The 19,731-nt window shown below is 48.2% G+C and overlaps 1 protein-coding gene across 1 annotated transcript in view; it reads right to left on the bottom strand.

The window, feature by feature from the left end:
• Positions 1-18,302, bottom strand: part of CUL9 (cullin 9) — a 308,998-nt gene extending 290,696 nt beyond the window's left edge. The window contains exons 1-2 of the mRNA XM_030195702.1: positions 18,200-18,302; positions 7,904-8,509 (exon numbers count right to left, since the gene is read on the bottom strand). Of these exons, the coding sequence (XP_030051562.1) occupies positions 7,904-8,498 (595 nt within the window). The 5' untranslated portion in view covers positions 8,499-8,509; positions 18,200-18,302. The remainder of the gene's footprint in view (positions 1-7,903; positions 8,510-18,199) is intronic.
• Positions 18,303-19,731: the final 1,429 nt, after the last annotated feature.

The following is a 19,731-nucleotide window of genomic DNA, read 5'->3' as shown; positions in this document are numbered from 1 at the left end:
CGCAGCCACTAAGACCTTAGGTAAGGCAGCCTCCATTTTAAGCTACTCACTCTCCTCACAATGAACCCCCAATTGTTACACCCATTTGAGACGATGGAAAGCGGGAACAGGTAACCCAATGCATTAATATCGATATAAGGGAAAATTAGGTTCTTACCTTGGTAATTTTCTTTCCTTTAGTCACAGCAGATGAATCCATTACGAATGGGTTGTGTCCACCTACCAGTAGGGGGAGATAGAGAACACTGAAAACCATAGTGCCTCTAGGACGGCTAGCTCCATCTGCCTCTCAGTACTTTAAACCTTCCAAAGCAGTGTTAAACCGCAAAGTAGCATAACATGAACTTTCCTCACAGCGAACGAACGGCCCAGAACAGGAGCAACAACACAAAGGAGGGACAAACTCAACCTCCTGTAGAAGAACAAAAATCCTGAAGACTGTTTTCCAAATTCTCCCAATGAGAGAACATGTCTGCAGGAAAAACTGAACACAAAACAGAGTCAATCAAGGAGGGATCAAGGATTCATCTGCTGTGACTAAAGGAAAGAAAATTACCAAGGTAAGAACCTAATTTTCCCTTCCTTGTCATCAGCAGCAGATGAATCCATTACGAGTGGGATGTATCAAAGCAATCCCTTGATAGGGCGGGAACAAGCCACACCACGCGCCAGCACTTGTGCTCCAAAAAGCGCGTCCCTCCTGGCAGCCGCATCCAGCCTGTAATGTCGGGCAAAAGAAAGCTTAGAAGCCCAAGTTGCTGCACTACATATTTCTTGAAGAAAGAATGCTTCAGTTTCAGCCCAAGAGGAGGAAATCGCTCTTATGGAATGAGCCTTAAAGGCGTCAGGCGGAGGCCGACCAAATAGCAGATATGCAGAAAAAATGGCTTCCTTAAGCCAGCGGACTATAGTGGCTTTAGATGCTGGAGACCCTCTGCGAGGACCTGACAACAATACAAAAAGGTGATCAGAGGTCCTGAAAGCATTTGACATCTGCAGATACTGCAACAGAGCCCAGCGCACATCCAGGAGGTGCAACTGCCCAAAGGATTCTGGAAACTCCTCCCTAGTAAAGGAGGGCAAATAGATAGGCTGGTTTAGGTGAAACGCTGAAACCACCTTAGGCAGGAAGGAAGTACATAAGTAATGCCATACTGGGAAAAGACCAAGGGTCCATCGAGCCCAGCATCCTGTCCACGACAGCGGCCAATCCAGGCCAAGGGCACCTGGCAAGCTTCCCAAACGTACAAACATTCTACACATGTTATTCCTGGAATTTTGGAGTTTTCCAAGTCCATTTAGTAGCGGTTTATAGACTTGTCCTTTAGGAAACCGTCCAACCCCTTTTTAAACTCTGCTAAGCTAACCGCCTTCACCACTTTCTCCGGCAACGAATTCCAGAGTTTAATTACACGTTGGGTGAAGAAAAATTTTCTCCGATTTGTTTTAAATTTACTGCACTGTAGTTTCATCGCATGCCCCCTAGTCCTAGTATTTTTGGAAAGGCACAGTACGTACCGTTACTCCGGACTCTGAGAATTGCAGAAAAGGGTCTCGACAGAACAGCGCCTGGAGCTCAGATACCCGTCTCGCCGATGCAATGGCCACCAAAAAGACCGTCTTTAGAGTCACATCCTTCTCCGAAGCTCGCTTCAGCGGCTCGAAGGACAAACACTGAAGAGCCTTTAATACTAGCCCCAGAATCCAGGCCGGGCAAGGGGCCCGCACGGGAGGCCGGAGCTGAAGCGCCCTTCTCAGAAACCGTGCAATGTCCGGATGTGAAGCCAGGGAGAGGCCAGCGACCTTCCCCCGAAAGTATGACAATGCTGCCACTTGAACACGCAGGGAATTAAAGGCCAAGCCTTTTTGTAAACCATCCTGCAGAAAGTATTGGCGAGACAGAAGCCCGCATGGGTGTAATTGCTATAGAAGCACACCAAGCCTCAAACTGGCGCCAGATCCAAGTATAGAAAACGGAAGTGGAATGCTTGCGGGCCTGCAAGAGAATGGAGATGACCTTGTTAGAATAGCCCTTGTCTCTCAATTGCGCCCTCTCAATAGCCATGCCGTAAGACCACAGCGGCATGAATCCTCCATGGTCACCGGGCCCTGCATCAACAGGTTCGGAACCAGCGGCAAAGGAAGGGGAGCCTCCACCAGCACCCGCCGGAGGTCCGCATACCATGGCCACCTGGGCCAATCCGGGGCAATGAGGATCACCACTCCTTGATGTAGCCGAATTCGCAGGAGGAGCCGCCCTATTAAGGGCCAAGGAGGGAACACATACAGGAGGCCCGGAGGCCAGGGTTGAGCCAAGGCATCCAACCCCGCCGAGCAAGGATCTCGCCGTCTGCTGAAAAAGGACGGGACTTTGGCATTTGTGCTTGACGCCATAAGATCCATTACAGGCTTTCCCCATTTGGCACAGATCTGAAGGAACACTTCGTCTGCCAGTTCCCACTCCGCTGGGTCGATTTGATGCCTGCTTAGAAAATCGGCTTGCACGTTGCTCTGACCTGCTATGTGAGCTGCTGACAGAAGCTACAGATGTAGCTCGGCCCAGTGGCAAATTAGAGCAGCCTCTGCGGCCAGTGCTCTGCACTGAGTGCCGCCTTGTCGATTTATGTAGGCCACTGCTGTCGTTTTGTCCGACAGAACTCTGACAGCCAGTCCCTCCAGGGTCATGTGAAGGGCCAGAAGCGCCTGAAATATCGCTCTTTCTAAGCGATTGATGGACCACACGTTTCCTTGGGTGTCCATAGACCCTTGGCATAGCTTCCCTGGCAATGTGCTCCCCAGCCCTTCAGGCTGGAATCCGTTACCACCAGGCACCAATCGGGAAGCGCTAGCGGCATTGCTTGCCGCAGCATGCTGTCTGAGAGCCACCACTCCATACTGAGTCGGGCCTCAGGGAGCCACGTGAGTCTGCATTGATAATCCTGGGACATCGGAGACCATCGTTGAAGCAGGGCAATCTGCAGAGGTCTCACATGCACTGTCGCCCATGGCACCACTTCTAAGGTGGCCATCATCGACCCCAACAGCTGGACGTCCCAAGCTCGCGGGCGAGGCATCCTCAGGAGCAGACGGACCTGATTCTGAAGCTTGCACCGCCTTTGGTTGGGTAGATAAACAAACCCTGAGACCGTGTCGAACCAGACCCCCAAATATTCTAGAGATTGAGAGGGGGGTCAAGGTGACTTTTGGGTATATTGACAACCCAGCCCAGAGATTGCAGTACTGAGACCACTCTGGCTGTGACATGATGACTCTTTTGCTGAGTCCGCTCTGATGAGCCAGTCGTCGAGGTACAGGTGAACCCGGATACCCTCTCGCCTGAGAAAGACAGCTACTACCACCGTTACCTTTAAAAAGGTTCGCGGAGCTGTGGCGAGGCTAAAAGGCAAGGCCCGAAACTGGAAATGTCTTCCCAACACCGCAAATCGGAGGAACCGTTGGTGCGGGAGCCAAATAGGTATGTGCAAGTAAGCTTCTTTTAGGTCCAGAGATGTGAGGAACTCTCCTGGCTGTACCGCCGCAATGATGGAGCCCACGGTTTCCATGTGAAAATGCCGCACTCTCAGAGACTTGTTGACTTCCTTCAAGTCGAGAATGGGCCGAAAAGACCCGCCTTTTTGCAGCACCACAAAGTAAATGGAGTAACGACCGCAGCCGTGTTCGGCGGGAGGCACAGGGATCACCGCCCCAAGGTGCAACAAGACTTGTAGGGTCTCCTCTACCGCCGCCCGTTTGACGTCAGTACCGCATCGGGACTCCAAAAACACGTCTCTCACCGGGGCATTGAATTCCAATCGGTAACCTTCTCTGATCAGGTCCAGGACCCACTGATCTGAGGTAATCTTGGTCCACTCCTCGAGAAAGAGGGAAAGGCGTCTTCCTACAGCTGTAAAGGAGGAGTGGACCGGCGCACCATCATTGAGAGGGTCGCCCTTGAACTCCAGGCCTAGCACCAGCCGCTGCGGATCGCTTGTCCGAGCGAAAGGAGTTCTTCTGCTGAAAACGGGCACGTTGAGTAAACCCAGCAGAGCGCCCCGAGCGATACCTTCTAGCTTCACGGAAGCGAGGTCTAGAGGAGGAGGGAACCACCTGACCCTTGGAAGAAGGCCGCAGCCTATCCTCAGGAAACCGCTGGGGTTTAGCATTCCCCAGGTATTTATCAATCCTCTCCAAATAGCAGAAGTCCCCGAAAGGGCAACTTCACCAACCTTTGCTTAGAGGCTATGTCAGCCGCCCAATGCCGTAGCCATAGAAGGCGGCGGGCAGACACTGCCACAGACATCTGTTTAGCTGAAGCTCTGACCAGATCATAGAGGGCGTCAGCTAAAAATGACAAGGCCGACTCCATGCGCGGTGCAACCTCAGCAAGGGACTCCGCACCATCCACAGGCTGTTCCACTGCCTGTTGTAACCAAGAAAGGCAGGCTCGAGCAGCATAACTGCAAACAGACGCCCTTAAGGCTAGGCCTGAAATCTCAAAGGATCGTTTTAGCGCTGATTCCAGGCGCCGGTCCTGAATGTCCTTCAGGGCGACCCCTCCCTCTACTGGGAGGGTGGTCTTTCTTGTCACAGCCGTGACTAAGGCATCCACTTTAGGCATCCCAAAATGGGCCAAGTGCTTCTCACTCAGAGGGTAAAGATGCCCCATTGCCCTGGCCACTTTCAAGGGCCCCTCTGGGTCAGCCCATTGAGCAGAAATAAGCTCTTGGATGGAGTCATTCAAAGGAAAGGCTCGAGCAGGCTTCTTAGTACTCGCCATCCTCAGATTACCAGAGGAGGCCTCGCCTTGAACAGGATCATCAATAGAGAGGGCCTGTAAGGCATCAGAGATAAGCGCTGGGAGCTCATCGCGGAGGAAAATCCTAACCACAGTGGGATCATCCAGATCCAGTAGCAAACCGGCACCTTCCTCTAGCTCCTCAGACCATGAAAGCCTGCCAGATCTGTCACGTTTTCCAAAAAGCAGGAACTAGGATCGTGAGCCCTTGGGCCACTGCCGAGGAGTGGCAGTGGCAGGCAAAACCACCCCACACAGGGATAAGGCAGAACTCTGAAAGGGCCAGCTAGACTTCACCTGCATTTGACCACCGTTCCTCAGGAGTTGAGCCCCTGAGTGCAGGTGGCCGGTAGGACTTAACGGACAGGGAAGGAACTGGAAACCAGCCGGATACACACAGGGAGGCTAGGCAGAATACCAGACTAGGACTCTCAAGACAGACAAGGGACAGAACTGAAAGCTGCAAGCAGCCACTGAAACAGGGAACAAACACTGGTAGACAAGAGACAGAACTGAAAGCTGCCAGGCAGCCACTGAACAAGAAACACAGACAACCTAGAACTAGACAAAGACATACAAACAAGACCGGGAAACAAGCAATACAGTACAAGAAGCTACACAAAGACTAAACTAGAATCAGGCAAGAATACAGACTATAAACTGGACTAGGCAGAAGTGCAGCAAGCACCAACAAACCAGGGCCTTAGGCGATGCAAAGGCAAAGCAGAGAGTTTCCAAATGGCTAATAAGCCCAGCAGCAGCTGAGATTCATCTGCAGCAATCACCAGGCAGCTACGGGTGCTGTGCAGGATCAAACAAGCCAAGCAAGTCTGGCAGGCCGGAAGATCCGGACTGGACTAAGCTGAAGGCTGGAACAGGAAACAGCACACAGACAATCCAATGCAGCCACCAGGTCTGGCCACCAGAGGGCAAGAGAAACACAAACCAAAACACAGGCAGAATGCATACTGAAGCACAGAGAGGCTTAACACACACAGGTGCAGTATAGTGGAGAAATCCATGCTGGAAGCAGCCAGCACACAGAGACAGAGACAGAACTAACTCAGGAAGAGCAGACAGAAGCCAGCTCAGAAGCTGACCGCCGGAAATAAAGTCAGTCTGAGAGGGGTCACGACCATAGACGTGACAATATCCCTCAGAGTCCCCACAGCCCGACCACGGGGGGGGGGGGGGAGGGAGGTGCACCACTCTCCGACAGGGAATTTACCATCTATGTTTAGCGTGCATCCAATGCTCAGGGGCATCCACTTCTGACATCTGCCCCGGGCCATCATCAGTCGGAGGGAGACCAGGTAGCAACGCAGTGTCAGACACCTGCGGCAGAGCTCTTTTCAGCATGAAAGCTTTATGTAAAATAAGCACAAACTCAGGGGAGAAAACCTCAGCCTGACCTCCCTTCTACGAATTAGGAGCTACGGGGAATGGAGCTCCTCTGGTAGCCTCGGCCCGAGGCGCCCCTCTGCTCACAGACTCCTCCGCAACCGCGGGGGTCAAGCCATGCGGCGCTTCCAAGATGGCGCCCGCTGCCAGCTCCATTGAGCGGGAAGACTCATCGCTCACCATGCTCATACTGGCTCTACCGTCTATACAGCACATTTTACAGAGCCCCACTGCTGATCTGCACTTGCCACAACAGGATTAGCGCTTAACTCCCTCAGCAGCCATCGACGAAAAACGGCGGAATAAAATACAAAATGGCGGCTTTGCGCAAAAATCACCCCGATCGGAACGCCATCCGCAGACCCTCCCTGGAGGAGCTGAGTACCGCTCTTACCTCAAAGGACTGAGCTCCGGTCACGCTGCACGTCAATAAAAGCCTAAGAATAGCAGCGCATAAAAAGCGAGCTTTTTTTTTTTTGTTTACGCTGTGAGGAAAGTTGGAGGCAAACAGCTACAGAGGTACTCCGGAAGCAGTAGAGGGTGGGAAAGGCAGGGACAGGGCGAACCTATATGCCTACATCCACAAAGGGGAAGTGGGAAAGGCAGGGAAAGGGCGAACCTATGTGCCTGCATCCACAATGGGTAAGGCAGGGACAGGGCGAACCTATATGCCTACATCCACAAAGGGGAAGTGGGAAAGGGCGAACCTATGTGCCTGCATCCACAATGGGTAAGGCAGGGAAAGGGCGAACCTATATGCCTTTAAAGTGGGCACCACCAGCCACAACACCCCATCTCAACTGGCCAAGCACAGGAGCCTCCCCAGGCAGAAATTTTCAAGGAGCTGAACAAGCTGCGTCCTACCCTGCTGGGAGATAGAGAAATATTGAGAGGCAGATGGAGCTAGCCATCCTAGAGGCACTATGGTTTTCAGTGTTCTCTATCTCCCCCTGCTGGTAGGAGGACACAACCCATTCGTAATGGATTCATCTGCTGCTGACAAGGAAACAGCAGCTTTTCCCTAGTTTTAACTTTTAGCCTTCCAGAAGAGTCTATTACTGCTGGAGTAAAAGCTAAGTAATCAAAGTATAGATAAACTTGATGGGACTTAAGATATACTTTTTGCTGTTTTTTTCCAGTAAGTACTTTACTGTTGTCTTTTACATGAACTCTGTACTTGTTGGTTGGTTGGTTTACATATAGTTGATAGTTAAACAGAATAAAGCTGTAAATATTCAGCAGGTCAAGAAGGTTAACCTCTGGCAAAGATTTAGTCTCTGCTGTTTTGCCACCAACTCCTGCTACAAAGCCTCTATCCCACCTAACCTACAAACTTCATTTATACATTCTTTTCAGGACATCAATGTGCTCTTCGTTTATGCCTTAAAATACTATTTCCCTTACTGCCTTCTCTCCCCATCAACCAAGATCACAAGCAGGACGAGAGCTTTTTGCATTTACATACTCTTTCATTGGGTGAAAGCTTCCCTTAGCCCTCCTCCCTGTCCTAGCAAGCTATCTCACTTGTTTTCTGTGCATTATGTGATGACAATGGCCTCAGCACCTCCAGCAGTTCTTACACTTCTATCATGAAAAAAACAGAGCTCTAAGCACCCTTGATGAGCTCTCACCTGTTTCCCAGCAAGCTCCCACTCCTATGTTAATGCCCTCAAAACAACCCCCCCTCCCCCCAGTAAGCTCTCTCACCTGCATCATGAGATGCTAGTGCTCTCAGCATTTTGCCCGCACTCCTACGGATTTGCTTCTCCTCATTACACAACATCTTCATCAGCAAATCCAGGGCCCCCGTCTCTCTGAACACTCCTGCTAATGATCCAATGCTGGCATAGGCACTCAGTACATGGATAGTGTTCAGGATGGATGACTCAGGACCACTCCTCTGGGTCATCTGCTTGGTAGCACGCTGCACCAAAGTCCGGACGTCATTCTTCAGGTCCTGCAGAGCTTCTTGCTCAAGTGGCATATGTGAAGGGAAGGAACTAGTAGTGGCCTCCTCGTTCACCTGCTGCCCTTCCTGCTTTCGCTTCCCCAACAGTGTTGGACAGTTAGCATAAACCTCTTCAGCTGACATCCACATCAAGATATGCTCTGCCTTGTTCTCTATGGAGGCCGCAGTCCCATTGGTTCCCACCTTTTCATCCAGGTTGCAGATGCTCCAGCGAATCAGATACTCAATGTGTCCTTCATGGTTGCAGCGTTGGCGGATCAGCTCCTCGGGGTATGCCTGCAGTTGTGGTCCTAAGCGAACTAGCAGGTTCCCATTTCTCCTCTCTCCTGCCATTACTGAGGTACCTAACAAAACAAACAACAGAACAGATAGATAAGACACTGTCTAAATACAAAAGGTTGTCCAACTAGCTCGTTACAAGTGTAAGGCAAAAGCAAGCCTAATTCGAAAGAAGTGTATTCTATGCACCTGGATAAGTCAGGACCCACCCAACTATTGGGGTAGACCTAATTATTATCATGCATTGATGCTGATGAAGCAAAGAAGTGCAAAAACCTTTGTCAAATGATAAAATGTTTTTCTACTTACATGGGATATTTACATACAATCTCTGTCCACTCGAGCACGGAGCTTGGTGCTTAATACTTTATGATCTCTCTTGGGAAGAGACTGTTGTAAGTTTATTATACAATTTACTACACCACTTAACTAAAATAATAGATCACAGTGCTTTACAAAATATCATAAGTACATAAGTGTTGCCATACTGGGACATACCAATGGTCCATCAAGACCAGCATCCTGTTTCCAACAATGGCCAATCCAGGTCACAAGTACCTGGCAAGATCCCAAAACATTACAATACAGTTAATGCTGCTTATCCTAGAAATAAAGCAGTGGATTTTCCCCAAGTCCATTTTAATAATGATATATGGACTTTTCCTTTAGGAAACCAGCCAAACATTTTTTAAACCCTGCTAAACTAACCACTTTTATTACATTGTCTGGCAATGAATTCCAGAGTTTAATTACACATTGAGTGAAGAAAAATGTTCTCCAATTCATTTTAAATTTACTACTTTGTAGTTCTAGTATTTTTGGAAAGAGTAAACAAGCGACTCATGTCTACCTGTTCCACTCCACTCATTATTTTATAGACCTCTATCATATCACCCCTCAGCCGCCTTTTCTCCAAGTTGAAGAGTCCTAGCTGCCTTAGCCTTTCCTCATAGGGAAGTCGTCCCACCCCCTTTATCATTTTCGTTGCCCTTCTCTGTACCTTTTTAATTCCACAATATATATTTTTTTGAGATGCAGTGACCAGAATTGAACACAATATTCGGAAATGAAGTCACACCATGGAGCGATACAAAGGCATTATAACATCCTCATTTTTGTTTTCCATTCCTTTTTTAATAATACTCGGGAAATTATAGACCAGTAAGCCTGACGTTGGTGCCGGGCAAAATGGTAGCGACTATTATAAAGAACAAAATTATTAAGCATATTCAAAAGCATGGATTAATGAAACAAAGCCAACATGGATTTAGTCAAGGGAAATCTTGCCTTACCAATCTATTACATTTCTTTGAAGGGGTGAACAAACATGTGGATAAAGGTGAGCCAGTTGATATTATGTATCTGGATTTTCAAAAGACGTTTGAAAATTTACGTCATGAAAGACTCCAGAAGAAATTGGAGAGTCATGGGATACGAGGTAGTGTTCTATTGTGGATTAAAAGCTGGTTAAAGGATAGAAAACAGAGAGTAGGGTTAAATGGTCAGTGTTCTCAATGGAGAAGGGTAGATAGTGGGGTTCCTCTAGGGTCTGTGCTGGGACCGCTGCTTTTTAACATATTTATAAATGATCTACAGATGGGAGTAACTAGTGAGGTAATTAAATTTGCTAACAACACAAAGTTATTCAAAGTGGTTAAATCGCAAGAGGATTGTGAACAATTACAAGAGGACCTTACGAGACTGGCTGTCTAAATGGCAGATAAGTACATAAGTAATGCCACACAGGGAAAAGACAAAAGGTCCATCAAGCCCAGCATCCTGTCCACGACAGCGGCCAATCCAGGCCAAGGGCACCTGGTAAGCTTCCCAAACGTACAAACATTCTATACATGTTATTCCTGGAATTGTGGATTTTTCCCCAAGTCCATTTAGTAGTGGTTTATGGACTTGTCCTTTTGGAAACTGTCTAGCCCCTTTTTAAACTCTGCTAACTAACCGCCTTCACCACGCTCTCCGGCAATGAATTCCAGAGTTTAATTACGCGTTGGGTGAAGAAAAATGTTCTCCAATTTGTTTTAAATGTACTACACTGTAGTTTCATCGCATGCCCCCTAGTCCTAGTATTTTTGGAAAGCGTGAACAGACACTTCACATCCACCTGTTCCACTCCACTCAATATTTTATATACCTCTATCATGTCTCCCCTCAGCCGTCTCTTCTCCAAGCTGAAAAGCCCTAGCCTCCTTAGTCTTTCTTCATAGGGAAGTCGTCCCATCCCAGCTATCATTTTAGTCACCCTTCGCTGCATCTTTTCCAATTCTACTATATCTTTCTTGAGATGTGGTGACCAGAATTGAACACAGTACTCAAGGTGCGGTCGCACCATGGAGCGATACAACGGCATTATAACATCCTCACACCTGTTTTCCATACCTTTCCTAATGATACCCAACGTTCTATTCGGTTTCCAAGCTGCAGCAGCACACTGAGCAGAAGGTTTCAGTATGTTATCGACGACAACACCCACATCCCTTTCTTGGTCCGTAACTCCTAATGTGGAACCTTGCATGACATAGCTATAATTCGGGTTCTTTTTCCCACATGCATCACCTTGCACTTCCTCACATTAAACGTCATCTGCCATTCAGCTGCCCAGTCTCCCAGTCTCGTAAGGTCCTTCTGTAATTTTTCACAATCCTGTCGTGAGTTAACAACTTTGAATAACTTTGTCATCAGCAAATTTAATTACCTCACTAGTTACTCCCATCTGTAGATCATTTATAAATATGTTAAAAACCAGCAGTCCCAACACAGACCCTGGAGGAACCCCACTATTTGATGTTTAATGTGAGCAAGTACAAAGTGATGCATGTGGGAAACATGAACCCGAACTATAGCTACGTAATGCAAGGTTCCACGTTAGGAGTCACCGACCAAGAAAGGGATCTCGGCGTCGCTGTTTATGATACGTTGAAATCCTCTGCTCAGTGTGCTGCTGCAGATAAGAAAGCAAATAGAATTTATTTATTTTTATTTGTAACATTTATACCCCGCTCTTTCCCGCTCGATAGCGGGTTCAGTGCGGCTTACAATGTATGGGTACAAAGTATCACAGAGATAATACAATGTATGGGTAAAAAGTATCACAGAGAATAACTCAATTGTATAGAGAAGAACAAGAGGAAGAGATGTGGGGGGGGGGGGAGGATTGAGGTATGTTAATGTTAAGGGTGTGGATTAGGTTCGTAAATTAAGTTGGGTTGTTTGGATAGGCTTGTTTGAAGAGGTATGTTTTCAGCAGCTTTCGGAAGGGGCATTGGCACCCTGCTCACTACAGCAGGTGGTAAGAGAGCCAACACTTGAAGCAGGTCATATATGATGGATCTTACTTTTTTGTCATATGTGGATGAATATGTTGTATCCAGTGCAGGTAATGAAGGTGGGCTGGTACAATCACTGTGTTTTGTCTTTCAGTGTGGATGTTAAGCGCATGGTAAAAGAGTTGGATGGTTCGTGGCTGGTTGGATGCATCATCAGTTTGAAATTGACAATTTGAAGCGGCAGTGGTTGTCTATTTATTTATTTATTTATTGCACTTGTATCCCACATTTCCCCACCTATTTGCAGGCTCAATGTGGCTTACAAAATCCTGTAATGGTATCACCATTTCAGGGAACAGAAATACATTTGGTGGTATAAAGATATAGTAATAACAAGGCTAGCATTCAATCTACTCAAGCAGTTACAGAAAGAAGACGGTATAAGTGAGGGAGGGGTGTTGATGATTTGTAGTGAGTTATGGCTTCTCGTGATAAGCTTTGGTGAATAGATAGGTTTTCAATGATTTGCGAAAGTTTGTTATTTCATTAATAGCTTTCAAGTGGTTTGGAAGAGCATTCCACATTTGCGTGCTTTTGTAAGAAAAGCTGGACGCATGTGTTAGTTTGTATTTTAATACTTTGCAGCTGGGGAAATGTAGATTAAGGTAAGTACGGGCAGATCTTTTGGCATTTCTGGGTGGGAGGTCCACGAGGTCAAGCATGTAAGACGGGGCTTCTCTGTGAATTATTTTGTGAACAATCGTGCAGATTTTGAACGTGATCCGTTCTTTAAGTGGAAGCCAATGTAATTTCTCTCTTAGGGGTTTTGCACTTTCGTATTTTGTCCTTCCACAAATATAAGTCTGGCTGCGGTATTTTGGGCAGTTTGAAGTTTCTTAATAATCTGTTCTTTACAGCCAGCGTAAAGTGCATTACAGTAGACCAGTACCATTGATTGTACCAGATTAGATATTGGAAACTGAGAACAGGTTAGGAGATGGCTGATCGATGGTATAAGTCATTGATGCAGTCATTAGATGTGATTGACCCAGAGTGTACACAGTTGTGCTACATGAGAATTATGTAATGTGTCCTTGGAAATAGGGTGCTCTGAATATTTTACAGCAGGAGTTGAGACATGCTGAGAGGGTGTGGAGGAAATCTAGAGATAAGGAGGATTATGAGAGCTATAGGATAAAAATGAAAGAATATTTGAGCATCTGTGACATATTGACATAGTAAGTGACAGTAGATAAAGACCGGTACATCCAGTCTGCCCAACAGTCACATTCATTATTAATTCATGATTACATCAACAATGAACATGATCGTATATACTTGACCATGGCCTTTCTTTGGCGGTTCTGGGATATAGATCGTAGAAGTCTGCCTGGCTCTGTCCTTATGCTCCAACTACTGGATTTGCCATCAAAGCCCACTCCAGTAAGTGGCCCTGTCCGCTTGCTCTCTCTCTCTAACCTGTGCTGAAGTCTTCGTAGTGTCAGCGGCAGCCTTGCTTACTAGCTGCCTCCAGCATGCACTGAGCCTTTCCTCTCTGACCCGTCCTGCCCCGTTTGATGCAATTTCCTGTCTTCGGAAGGCGCAGTGCAATTAGAGGAGAAAGGCCAGGTGCATGCCAGAGGCAGCCACTAAGACTGCTGCTGGTACTGCGAACCATTCAAGCCAGGTTAGAGATTAAGTGGGCAGGGTCAAGAATGGGGGGGGGGGGGGGGGAGATGCCAGACCGTGCGGGGAGGGATGGGAGGAGGGAAAGGGGATGCACAGCCACCGGGGGGGGGGGGGGGGGGGGGGGGGGGGGGGCTGTGAGAGTGCGTGAAGGGCCAGGAACAGAGGAAGAGCGCACAGGGCTGGGAATAGAGGGTTGCCTAAAAATCCAGACTGACCCGATTCCCAAGGAGTCCAGATTTTTGGACTGCTACTGGAAAATTTAAAATAGAAAATAACTCCATTTTGATAGGAAAGACCTATCAAAGCACATAGAATACCAGAAAAAAAATTAGATACTACAATTCTGTCACCTAAACTCCTATACTTTCAGGAAGACTAAGTATTTGAGAGAAAAGTATGACTAATTGTTTTTTAAATTTAGACAAGGAATCTATTTCTTGAATACTGATAGGAAACTGATTCCACAAAGCGCGTCACAACCAAAAGAAAGCACTATCACAAATGGATGTCCAATGTGCCTGGGAAATAGAGGGAATAACTAATCTATGTTGTGATATGGACCTCAAAGTTCTACAGTTACAGTTTATTTGCTTAACCACTTAAACATTCGTCAAATTACAGCGGTGTACATCATATACCCTCGACAGTTAGAACAGCTGCATGAGGATATCCAACAATATTCTTTAGATACATTTTCAGAAGCTGTAAAGGAGCCAGATAATGTCGCTAGAAAATTTAAGGGTCTTAAGGGGCCCTTTTACTAAGCTGCAGTAAAAGGGGGCCTACGCTAGCGTTGGCGCGTATTTTTGATGCTTGCAGAGTCCCTCATTTTACCGTAGCCCCAAAATGAAATGGCCGTGCAATAAGAATTTAGGTGGCAGTAAGGGTTCCGTCACTAAGTCAGCGGTAACCCCCTGCAGAAATATTTTTCTAATAACGGAATTCAAACATGCGTGAGATAAACATAAAGGAATCCTGTTCAGAAGGAATGGATCCTCAGGATCTTAGCCGAGATTGGGTGGCAGAACCAGTGGTGGGAGGCGGGGCTGGTGGTTGGGAGGCGGGAATAGTGCTGGGCAGACTTATACAGTCTGTGCCAGAGCTGGTGGTGGGAGGCGGGACTGGTGGTTGGGAGGGGGGGATAGTGCTGGGCAGACTTATACGGTCTGTGCCCTGAAAAAGACAGGTACAAATCAAGGTAAGGTATACACAAAAACTAGCACATATGAGTTTGTCTTGTTGGGCAGACTGGATGGACCATGCAGGTGTTTTTCTGCCGTCATTTTCTATGTTACTATGTAACACTTACATTATAGAAGGTACCTGGCTTAGGGCATCATTAGCTTGCAGAGCACCAGTGATTTTCACATTTCTGTTTTGACAGTGAGCTTTTAAACAAAGTATTTCTGTCTCCAGTGGAAGAATCTCTCTGCTCCAAGCTAGTACACATTTGACAGTTCTTGTTGAAGTTGGATACTATTAAATACCATTTCTGGCACTGTTATCTCCCCGACATCTTCCTCAGTGAAGACCGAAGCATAGAATTCATTTAGTCTCTCTGCAATGGCCTTGTCCTCCCAAAGTGCCCATTTACCCCTCAGTCTTCTACCAATCCAAACGATTCTTTTACCAGCTTCTTGTTTCTTCTTATTATTATTTTTTACATTTGTACCCCACGCTTTTCCCACTCATGGCAGGCTCAATGCGGCTTACATGGGGCAATGGAGGGTTAAGTGACCAAAGTCCACCACCCTAACCACTAGGCCACTCCTCCAAACCTTTGCCTTCCTTATCAGCACTTTGCAATTGACTTGCCACTCCTTATGCTATTTCCTATTATCTTCAGTGGGATCCTTCTTTCATTTTCCTAAAAATGTTCTTTTAACTCTAATAGCTTCCTTCACCTCTTCACACACACCACTGGGTTCTGCCCAGGAACTTCTAAACGGAAGCCTACCTGGCTAGGCTAACAGAAAACTTTATAACATTAAGCAGTACTCCCCTGCCGGCAAACGTTTCTGGAGAGAACACTGTACACATTCTTTCCAACCTCTGTATCCCCTCCTCCTCACATATTATACTTTATTTTATAGGATTTGATATCACACCTCTCCAAAAGACTTCAAAGCAAGCCACTATAAACTTTAAAGTCACATATACAAACAAATACTATCCAACTTCACCACCCCCCTCTCCCATTATTGTTTTATCCATTAGCGCAAGCTGACAGACATTAGCACGCACTAATGGCCACGTGTCCTATAGGTATAAAATAGAACACGCAGCATTTAGCAAGTGAACTTGAAAGGTCTTATTGTAAAACCATGTTTTAAAAGACTTTTTAAATTATATCAAGCTCTGTCATAGTAACATAGTAGATGACGGCAGAAAAAGACCTGCATGGTCCATCCAGTCTGCCCAACAAGATAACTCATATTTGCTGCTTTTTGTGTATACCCTACTTTGATTTGTACCTGTGCTCTTCAGGGCACAGACCGTATAAGTCTGCCCAGCACTATCCCCGCCTCCCAACCACCGGCTCTGGCACAGACTGTATAAGTCTGCCCAGCACTATCCTCACCTCATGTTTCAGTTCTAAAGGCAGACTATTCCACAAACAAAGGCCTACAGCTCTAAGAGCACGCTTACAAGTACAGTATAATTTCAATCACTCAGCACAACAAAATAATCCATTTAAGGCATAAACGCCTAGTTGGTTCATACATTTTCAAAATATCTTGCAGATATTTGGAACTCTCCAGCTGTAATGCACTAAACAAAGCAATTTAAAACAAACCCTTTGTTCAACAGGAAACCAATGTTATGCAGCACCCCTTGGAATTCCTCCTCCTCCTAGGACTACACTCACTATCCCTCACCTCACTCCGCAGAACGTGATACTCCCTTCTCCTTACACATAAGATCTCCCCCTTCACATTTCTTCCTGCTTCTCCCACCTTCTCCTCCCACTGCACACACTTCCCGTCACTGCACTCTCTCTCTGCCCCCGCAGTACACAATCCCCCTACTGCCCTCTCTCCCTGCCCCTGCTGCACACAATCCTCCTACTGCCCTCTCCCCCTGCCCCCGCGGTACACAATCCTGCTACTGCTCTCTCGGTACACAATCCTCCTACTGCCCTCTCCCCCTGCCCCCGCGGTACACAATCCTCCTACTGCCCTCTCCCCCTGCCCCCGCGGTACACAATCCTCCTACTGCTCTCTCGGTACACAATCCTCCTACTGCCCTCTCCCCCTGCCCCCGCGGTACACAATCCTCCTACTGCCCTTTCCCCCTGCCGCCGCGGTACACAATCCTCCTACTGCCCTCTCTCCCTGCCCCCGCTGCACACTCTCCACCTACTACCCTCTCCCCCTGCCTCCGCGGTACACGATCCTCCTACTGCCCTCTCTCCCTGCCCCCGCGGTACACAATCCCCCTACTGCCCTCTCTCCCTGCCCCTGCGGTACACAATTTTCTTTTTGTTACATTTGTACCCCGCGCTTTCCCACTCATGGCAGGCTCAATGCTGCAGGCAATGGAGGGTCAAGTGACTTGCCCAGAGTGACGAGGAGCTGCCTGTGCCGGGAATTGAACTCAGTTCCTCAGTTCCCCAGGACCAAAGTCCACCACTCTAACCCCCTACTGCCCTCTCTCCCTGCCCCTGTGGTACACGATCCCCCTACTGCCCTCTCTCCCTGCCCCCGCGGTACACATATACATATAGCAACATAGTAGATGACGGCAGAAAAAGACCTGCACGGTCCATCCAGTCTGCCCAACAAGATAACTCATATTTGCTGCTTTTTGTGTATACCCTACTTTGATTTGTACCTGTGCTCTTCAGGGCACAGACCGTATAAGTCTGCCCAGCACTATCCTCACCTCCCAACCACCAGTCCCCTACTCTCCCCTCTCTCCCGGCCCCCGCGGTACACGATCCTCCTACTGCCCCCTCTCCCTGCCCCCGCGTACACGATCCCCTGCTGCCCCCTCTCCCTGCCCCTGCGTACACGATCCTCCTACTGCCCACTCTCCCTGCCCCCGCGTACACGATCCCCTGCTGCCCCCTCTCCCTGCCCTCGCGGTACACGATCCTCCTACTGCCCCCTCTCCCTGCCCTCGCGGTACACGATCCTCCTACTGCCCCCTCTCCCTGCCCCTGCGTACACGATCCTCCTACTGCCCACTCTCCCTGCCCCCGCGTACACGATCCCCTGCTGCCCCCTCTCCCTGCCCTCGCGGTACACGATCCTCCTACTGCCCCCTCTCCCTGCCCCCGCGTACACGATCCTCCTACTGCCCCCTCTCCCTGCCCCCGCGTACACGATCCCCTGCTGCCCCCTCTCCCTGCCCCTCGCGGTACACTCTCGTCTATTATCCTCTCCCCCTGCCCCCGCAGTACATGATCCTCCTAGTGCCCTCTCTCCCTGCTCTCGCAGTACACACTCTCCCCTCTGTTGCACTCTCCACACCATCTCATCCCTCCCTGCACCCCCCCCCCCCCATGCACACTCTCCTCTTTCATGTCCCTTCTGATTTTCCTCACCGGCCTTCCCAGTACACACTATCCCCCTCCACACGTCCTGCATCAAGCAGAGATACCAAGCCACAAACACGAAGCGTGTGAAACACATTCAACTACCCTCCCGCTCTTTACAGGCCCAACATCCCTGTTCGAGTCTCCTGCAAGTAGTCTGTCATCTCTCCCTGTCTCCACCAGGCCCAGCACCAGGGGACCGACCTCCCTCTCTCCTCCCTTGTCTACAATGAACAAACTCATACCTGAGGTGGCCAACTAACAATCCCACAGCTTTCCTCCTCCTCCTCCGATACCCCGACTCCTCACACACTTTACACACATCACACAACTTCCCTGCTTCAGTTCTCTCCTCCTACATCCCGCCTTGCCGGAAACAGGAAGTTGCGTCAGAGGAGAGCGCGGCATGTCCGAAATCAAAAAGAGGCTTTTTCCGGGAGATCTAATCTGCGCAGCCGCACTTGATAGAACCAAACAAAGGACTCGAGCTTTAATAGACAGGAGTGGAAGTGAACCTAATCTCTGTTTCCACTCCCCCGTGTAGCCGTCATATCTAGTACACTCAAAACAAAGCAAGCAAACCTAGGAGCTGCTGCAAGGAGGTTTAATAGACAGGAGTGGAAGTGATCCTATCTAGTCCACTGTAGGCAAGGAAGCCACTTTGGTTAATCTCCGTTTCTACTCCCCCGCGCAGCCGTCATTTCTATACACCCAAAACAAAGCAAGCAAACCTATGAGCTACTGCGGAGGTTTAATAGACAGGAGTGGAAGTGAGCCTAATCTCTGTTTCCACTCCCCCGTGTAGCCGTCATATCTAGTACACTCAAAACAAAGCAAGCAAACCTATTAACTGCTGCAAAGAGGTTTAATAGACAGGAGTGGAAGTGAGCCTATCTACTCCACTGTAGGCAAGGAAGCCAATTTGGTTAATCTCTGTTTCCACTCCCCCCCCCCCCCCATGCAGCCGTCATCCAGTACACTCAAAACAAAGCATGCCAAACTATGAGCTGCTGCTAGGAGGTTTAATAGACAGGAGTGGAAGTGAGCCTATCTACTCCACTGTAAGCAAGGAAGCCAATTTGGTTAATCTCTGATTCCACTCCCCCCGTGCAGCTGTCATCCAGTACACTCAAAACAAAGCATGCCAACCTATGAGCTGCTGCCAGGAGGTTTAATAGACAGGAGTGGAAGTGAGCCTATCTAGTCCACTGTAAGCAAGGAAGCCACTTTGGTTAATCTCCGTTTCTACTCCCCCACGCAGCCGTCATTTCTATACACTCAAAACAAAGCATGCAAAGCTATTAACTGCTGCAAGGAGGTTTAATAGACAGGAGTGGAAGTGAGCCTAATCTCTGTTTCCACTCCCCCGTGTAGCCGTCAAATCTAGTACACTCAAAACAAAGCAAGCAAACCTATGAACTGCTGCAAAGAGGTTTAATAGACAGGAGTGGAAGTGAGTTTATCTAGTCCACTGTAGCAAAGGAAGCCAATTTGCTTAATCTCTATTTCCACTCCCCGACGCAGCTGTCATCCAGTACACTCAAAACAAAGCATGCCAACCTATGAGCTGCTGCCAGGAGGTTTAATAGACAGGAGTGGAAGTGAGCCTATCTAGTCCACTGTAAGCAAGGAAGCCAATTTGGTTAATCTCCGTTTCTACTCCCCCACGCAGCCGTCATTTCTATACACTCAAAACAAAGCAAGCAAACCTATGAACTGCTGCAAAGAGGTTTAAAAGACAGAAGTGGAAGTGAGTTTATCTAGTCCACTGTAGCAA

The sequence above is a fragment of the Microcaecilia unicolor genome, chromosome 3 (assembly GCF_901765095.1).
Source record: "Microcaecilia unicolor chromosome 3, aMicUni1.1, whole genome shotgun sequence".
Taxonomy (NCBI): domain Eukaryota; kingdom Metazoa; phylum Chordata; class Amphibia; order Gymnophiona; family Siphonopidae; genus Microcaecilia; species Microcaecilia unicolor.
This window is presented reverse-complemented; position numbering and strand designations above follow the sequence as displayed.